At 36.3% G+C, this 6,990-nt stretch overlaps 1 protein-coding gene across 5 annotated transcripts in view; it reads right to left on the bottom strand.

Annotated features, from left to right (window-relative positions):
• Nucleotides 1-796: 796 nt before the first annotated feature.
• The window catches only part of LOC106946868 (uncharacterized), a 15,836-nt gene continuing 9,642 nt past the window's right edge, over nt 797-6,990 (bottom strand). Inside the window, exons 1-6 of one of the 5 annotated variants that reach the window (XM_015031534.1) lie at nt 5,462-5,856; nt 5,135-5,180; nt 3,749-3,926; nt 2,474-2,791; nt 1,725-1,835; nt 797-1,616 (exon numbers count right to left, since the gene is read on the bottom strand). In XM_015031534.1, the coding sequence (XP_014887020.1) occupies nt 1,492-1,616; nt 1,725-1,835; nt 2,474-2,791; nt 3,749-3,797 (603 nt within the window). In that variant the 5' untranslated portion in view covers nt 3,798-3,926; nt 5,135-5,180; nt 5,462-5,856 and the 3' untranslated portion in view covers nt 797-1,491. Of the gene's footprint in view, nt 1,617-1,724; nt 1,836-2,473; nt 2,792-3,748; nt 3,927-5,134; nt 5,857-6,990 lie in introns of those variants that run through there. The other 4 variants (XM_015031531.1, XM_015031532.1, XM_015031535.1 and 1 more) reach the window with 4 other exon arrangements.

Here is a 6,990-nt window from a genome sequence, read left to right as displayed (position 1 = left end):
GCTCTGAAAGCTGCTAGTTGAGATGAATCAGTGATTTAATAAGGATGTCGACTGGGTGCCTGTTTGGAGGGTATAATTGGTATTTTCTCCAAGTGGGAGACAATACAGTAGAACCAGAACCTACTGGAAGGATTATTCATGTATTTAATCTTTCTAACCTGGGAACACATGAAGTGCTTTAACAGGGAGAGAGAGATGTCTGGGTTTACCTCCAGGACTAATGGAGTCTTGACAAAAGTTCAGTCTGGAAGACTCTAGTCGCACCTGCCTCATCAATCAGCGCCCGCCTCTCTGCAACCTGGACCTATCGGCGCGGACCAAGCCTCGCTCCAGCCAATCATCGTTTGGGCTTCAGTTCAAAAGGACCTTCACCCATAGCCTCCTCTGCTCACCAGCTGCGATCAACCCACCTCCACCCCATCTCCACCTTCTGCTCCCGGCTCTCAGGCCTCATCTTCCTCCGACCGCCGCCACCAGTACAGGCCCCGGGGGGTCTACATTCCTATGCTGCATCAGGAATGTTCATCGAGCTCATCGAAGTCCAGCTCGATGTCCCCGGCCGGGGCCTGAACGCCAAAGGACTTTTTATTTTCATGTTCATTTTGTCATTAAACTCTTTTAATCGCCTTCTTTCTCCGTTTGAGTCTCTCCAGATTGAAATACATTTCAGAGGAAACTGCATGGTCATACATTGAATTGGCTGATATGCAGCTTCACAATAGGAAAGTCTTTATTCTTTGTTGTTAAATAACTCTTACACAAGTACAGGGAGAACATTTGAAAAAGAGCAGAAGAATGTTATAAATATAGCATTTATTTTCTCACAGTGGAGAAATTCAGGTCCAATACCAGTATCATATGTAGGTTCACAGAAAATATCAAAAAGTGTTAAAAAATATTTTAAAAGCCAAGACGGCAAGAACACATTGTTCAAGATTTTAAAATAAAAAAAATACTGTGAAGTTATCAAAAATAGAAACACGTTAAACTTATGATCAAAGCGATGTGCAACTGAGTAGGAACATTTCTTTTTTTTAGTTCAAAAAGCGAATGTACATTGAACAATAAAAAGACAATAAACTGTTTACAATACAACATCTCAGTAACACAGTATATATTGGTTTACAGTACTCTATAGCATCCTCATTGTGACTGTCCAAAAATATTTTTGATTATTTTGTGCTAAAGAAACCTAACCAAACCTAACCTACACAGTTTCCCCAATTAGCAAAACTACTTTGAAATCGTCTTGTTTCAAGTATTTTAGGTGACATCAGTGCAGAGCATCAACAAATTAAACTTCACCATGATCAAATACATTTGTGGCAAACAGCAGACATCCAGCACTTTGAGCTTTAATGGTTTGTAAGCTTTTCTAATGTAGAATAACAATAAAAGGAGATTCCAACTTCTTCATCCGTCTGTCCTCAGAACATTTTACATTATTTGAACTGACATTCAGTTCATGATGTCGGTTTTAAAGAGCAGAAATCAGCCTGCAGACTTGATCTGGCCGTACTCCACCTCCTCTTCCTCTTTTTGCTTATCTGGCCTCCTCGCTGGCTTCTGCACTGTTGTGACAACAGCGTAGGTTAAATCGGTAAGGTCTTCAGTTTCTGAAAATGAACAGTAAAGGCTCACTTACAGCTTAAAAAACATACCTACAGTACAATGACAGTTTTCCACAAAAACAGCAAGTATCACTTTTGACATTTCATTTGTACCTTTGCGTTTTTGCTTTTTCCTCCATACATAGATGACTATTAAAATGATGAAGAAAAGTAAAACAACGCAAATACTTGAAGTGATAAGTCCAGTTGTCAATGAGGAAGTGCCTGTTTCAGAAATAAAGGCAAAAGGAACCAGGTTAATACAGAAAGAGAGAACAACACATCTGTGAAACTTTCAGCATTCTGAACTTTTTGTTGCTCTGAGCAGGAATTCAGTTCTGAAGTCTGATCAATTAAAAATAAACACCCACTTCCTCAATTTAAGCTATGAGTGCTGCTAATAAAATATGTCACTTATAAAAGTGTGAATAAACAGTATAGGTAATGATTTGTTGGACTTGTGAAAGATAATGTGACATCACATTAGGTAGAAGGTATGAAATCAAAGAGTTCACAGGACAAGAGCCAAACATGAGCAGGCAGCTCTTAGTTTAGTCTTAGTTATTAATGTGGTTGAAATATACAGTTCACTGTTTCATTCTTTATACAATACTAATTTCTTCTTTTTAATGTAATTTTTCTTTCTGTACATTTAAAACTTTCTATCGACTGCTTTGTACCACTTTGTGTATAAATGCTGGCATGCAAATAAACCTGTCTGACAGAAATAAAGAAATTAAAACTTATAAGTTCTAGCAGAGATCATGAAAAGCATAATTTTACAGAGCTTTAATCAGTTAGATATATTATCCATATCATGTCAATTAAACCAATCTAATTTTATTTTCTTGTAAAGTATTTACCTTGAACAGACAAATGAAGAGTCCGGTTTTCTGTACTCTTCCCATTTGAATCAAACACTGTAAGTTTATATTCACCACTGTCGTTGTGTTTCAGGTCGTTTAACCTGAATGTTCCATTATCGGGTATAAAATCAAATCTGTCTTTTATTTCATTTGCAACTGTTATATTTTTCCTCCATTGTAGTAATATTACATTCCCCTTTAACAAGTCAATTTTAATTCCTGACGCGTTGTGAATCAGCCGTAGAAACACAGTTTCTCCCAAAGTCCCGCTACATTGAGTTCCATTATTTCTGGCATCGCAGTGAGCTGAGAGACCTGAAATAGAAAAAAAATAAAAAACATTTTTTACAATTAAAATTGTCATCTTCCAAACACAGAAAAACTGAAATGAAAACAGAAGAATGAGTTTTCTGAGACAATATTCACCCGTAATATTAAGTTTTATGTCTCACTGACAACCACGGTCAAATGCGTTATTTGATTGTTTAGCTCCTTTAATAACAGTGAAAACACATGTTGCCTATTTGAAAGTTTGCATCAGCTTATTTGTACATGTTAAAGAAATTACAAGACATTTTCTAGATTTTTTCCATTTTCCAATAATCTGACTCTTCACTCGTACTCTTCATATTTCTATGAGATAACCATACATTTTCATAATCTACATTTTCATAGCAGTCAACATTTATAGACAGACAATATATTACACATATCATAGTCTCCAAGTCCTTTATAAGTATTTTAATATTGGTTAAGAGAAACATTAAGAGAAACCTGCTTGCATGACTTTCAGTGTCATGAAAGCGGGGAAGCATCTTAGACATGCAGGGCAGTGCGCCCAGAGGACCGGGACTGGGAAACACAGGGTAGACTTTAACATAATATTTATGTATCTCAGAATTTCTATAATCAATCTTATTTATTTTGTTAAGATTTTCTAAAAGTCATGTTTGCGGTTGAGAAAACTCCATTAACATGTCAACATGTTTCAGAAATAATGAAGCACTATCGAAGAGTTAACTTGAAAGACAAATGAGGAAGCAAAAGATGTGGAAGATTAAAAAAGCAGAAGATAGAAGGTGGAAGTTTTTTGCGGTTTTGAGGACTGAACACGTAAGACTAAGCTGCTTAAAAACACTAAGAATAATGATAAAAAGTATTTTAAATGTAGTTTTTACTTTAAAGCCATTTTTTTAAAGTATTGCCAACACTGTTATTAACACCCTGATAAAACCCTGATAAAGTAATGTAAAAAAAATATGTTTAACTCACCCTGAGAGACTCCGAGTAACAGCAGCCACAGTCCAACAGCCGCTGCCATCTTTCTTTATTATTCCAGTCTGTTGATGAGCAGCTCTCAGTAATCTTTGACAAGATCAACATTTATCTGCTTAGGAGGACTGAACTCCTATCACTGACAAGCCACTACATACAGAGAGAATGGAGAGATCTAAAAAGGAAGTGAACATACGAGCTGCTTAGACAAAGACGGAAGCTCATGGCATCACCACACAAAAATAATGACATAAATATTAGAACAACTGAGCTATCAGAAAAAACCACAAAGAATGAATACTTATATACTCGTATAAAATAATCTAAAAAAAAGTCAAGATGATCAGACGTTATGGTTTTCTAGAAGCAAACTGTTTAAATCACTTTTTTTCTGTTTATTTTTTTTCTGTGGCTAATACTTAATCAAAAGTTAATTAAACTTCAGTATAATGCTTTCCTCAAATTATTCATGAGTATATTCTTTATGGATTTCTACCAAAGTGGAAAAGAACACCAAAAAAAAAATATTGCATGCCAGGTTAACCAATTAGTCTCAACAAGAGGAAAATATAAAAGACGAATAAGGTTTAGAAACAATGTCTAACTGATGTAAAAAATTATTAAAGTATTAAGTTTAACCCATGAAGTTTAAAAGTTCACTGCATATCAAAAGGTCTTGGCAAAACTAGAGCAGACGTAGGACAAAGACTTGAGCTAATCTAACTGGTGATAAATTTTGTTGCAACTTGCTGAAAATATTTATAGGATGGTATCATCTTAGAGCAGACACAGTTCTACCACAGACACACAGGAAATAAGTCTGTGATCAAGATTTAGCCTGATTATTTTTACACACCAGCTATAATAATAGCCGTGTCGTTTGAAGTTGGGCTTCTCTAATAAACCAAATGCCGCAGCAATTGTAACTGCTGCCCCCTTTTCGCTGTGACGATGGTAATAACCTTAACTTAATAAAGTTAACTACTTAGTTGATATGTAGATAAACTGATATCACAATCAAACAGCCAGGCTGTTGATGTTTCTGAAAGCTCACAACACAATTACACCCAAGCATATGATTACCTTCCTTTGATTTGAACATATTCCACACAAACAGACTTTGACTGTAGAGCAATCAAAGTGAAACCTCATGAATTAAATCCATGTGAAAGGTTTCCTGCCAAGCCCCCAGAATGAGAACCTGGTTCAGCGAGACAGAATACAAATCCTCGCAAAATAACTACAGCAAAAACAGCTTTAATAAATGTTACTTAACCTTAGGATTAATCTGTCAATTATCCATCTATTTGGTTCAAAGGTGTCAATTATTTAATTATTTTGAGAAAGAGTGACAACTATAACTCACAGGAAGTTCATACTTACCTGATAAGTTTTGTGCTCTGGACCCCTGGAACTACTATCTAGAATACTTAAAACAAATAAAACAAACACTCACTGATTTTAAATCAAAATATGATCGACTGATCAAATTGTCTAGTACAATGGACAAACGAACACTCATGCCATAAAAAAATGCCAATCTTAATGCATACTGGACATGCTTGTAATACTCTTGTTGTCTTTGCTGATTCAAAGGAAGGAATTGCCTAACAAGTAGTTGACTGATTTCTTCAGAAGCTTGTTTTTAGAACAGGAATAAACAGAAGCGGAACAACGTAAGCCTTCAACATGCAGCATAGGCGCACTCACCCAGCCAGCTAAAAATCCTAAATTGCATCTGAATTCAGAGAACACAGGAACACATGAATCAGTAGCAGTGATCTGAAGCCGGGCTTCGAGGAATGTACCGAGTAAAAAGGGGGCGTGTCAGATGAAGCCCCGCTTCGGCTTGCTGAAAACCACGTGACTGACAACAAACTGTGCCTCGCGTTGCCTGGGTCACGTGACTGCTTCAGTTTGCGTGTCGGATTTCAAAATAAAAGCATGATGAGCCGTGCCGCTGTTGCATTTGATCTCGCATCAGAGGAGTATTTGTTTTCAGAAGTGGCCGAAATAAAAGGAACCTTGACCAACATAGTTCATGTGTATCAGTGATTTTGATGATGGCACTCATCAAAATGTAATGTTTGTTACCGGTTTTCTCAATTGTTGATTGAGAAAATTGTATATTTTATGACCTTATATTTGTGTGTTTTTATTATGTAAAGCACTCTGAAACTGCATTGTTGCTGAAATGTGCTGCACAAATAAACTTGATCGAAATGGAGCCAGCGAGAAGAAAAAAAATCTGACATCTGGGAATACTTTGAGACGATCAAGATTCTTAAATAAAAATAATTAACCCCTTCATCTCCAAAAGCCTGACCTTCTTGAAATTTCCACTATTTTTTTATTCTGCAAAGATATATCAGTCTTGCACAGCAGAAACAGACTTAAAGCTGTTGGAAGAGTAAAATTCTGGACTGATGAGGAAAAATATAAAGGATCAGAGAGCCAATAGAAATCCAAGAAAAAAAGACTTTTTGAAGAATTTTAGTTTTTCGGGAGGCAAATCCAAACTCAAAGAATATTGTCTGCCCCAGCAAGCACTGCACTCCGAAAACACTAAAAAAAATGTCTATTGTCAAATCAGTCGATGACAAAAGAAAACAGCCACTGACAGTCAACATATACCAGAATTGGCTACAAATAATTTTAATAACTAAAAAAGATTAGTTAAATAGGATTTAATTGACTCTCTTGTTACTAAACATGAGTTTGACAAAAACTTTGTGACAATATTGCATTTGCTATTTTTTTTTAAGTATGTCTGCCACAGTTTCAACATCAGATGTCACTAGTGAGAAATGAATGAACCACTGAGTAATGTACCTGTGGGCAAAGCAATGGGCTGGGAAGCTTCATATACTGACGGCCAACTCCGCAGCCAATGAAAACAGGCGCATTGTGTGGCGCATTTAGAGTCTACTAGGCACACTGCCACATTTAGGAGTGAGGAAATTTCACGACTGGATTTGTTGCACAGGTGGGATCCTACCACAGTTCCATGTTGGAATTCACTGAGCTCCTGAGAGCGACACATTATTTCATAAATGTTTGTAAAAACAGTCTGCATGCTTAAGTGCTTAATGTTTTACACCTGTGGCCATGGAAGTGATTGTAACGCCTGGTTCTGATCATTTGGATGTGTGAGCAAATACTTTTGGCAATATAGTGTAGCCAGTTTGGCTAGTTTTTATTTAAATAAAAGAAAGGAGTTGTAATCATTGTAACAAAAA

Source organism: Poecilia latipinna, unplaced genomic scaffold, assembly GCF_001443285.1.
Source record: "Poecilia latipinna isolate Pla-1442-1.1 unplaced genomic scaffold, P_latipinna-1.0 Scaffold209, whole genome shotgun sequence".
NCBI classification, from domain to species: Eukaryota; Metazoa; Chordata; class Actinopteri; order Cyprinodontiformes; family Poeciliidae; genus Poecilia; species Poecilia latipinna.
The sequence above is the reverse complement of the archived record's forward strand: the minus strand, read 5'-3'. Positions and strand labels throughout refer to the sequence as shown.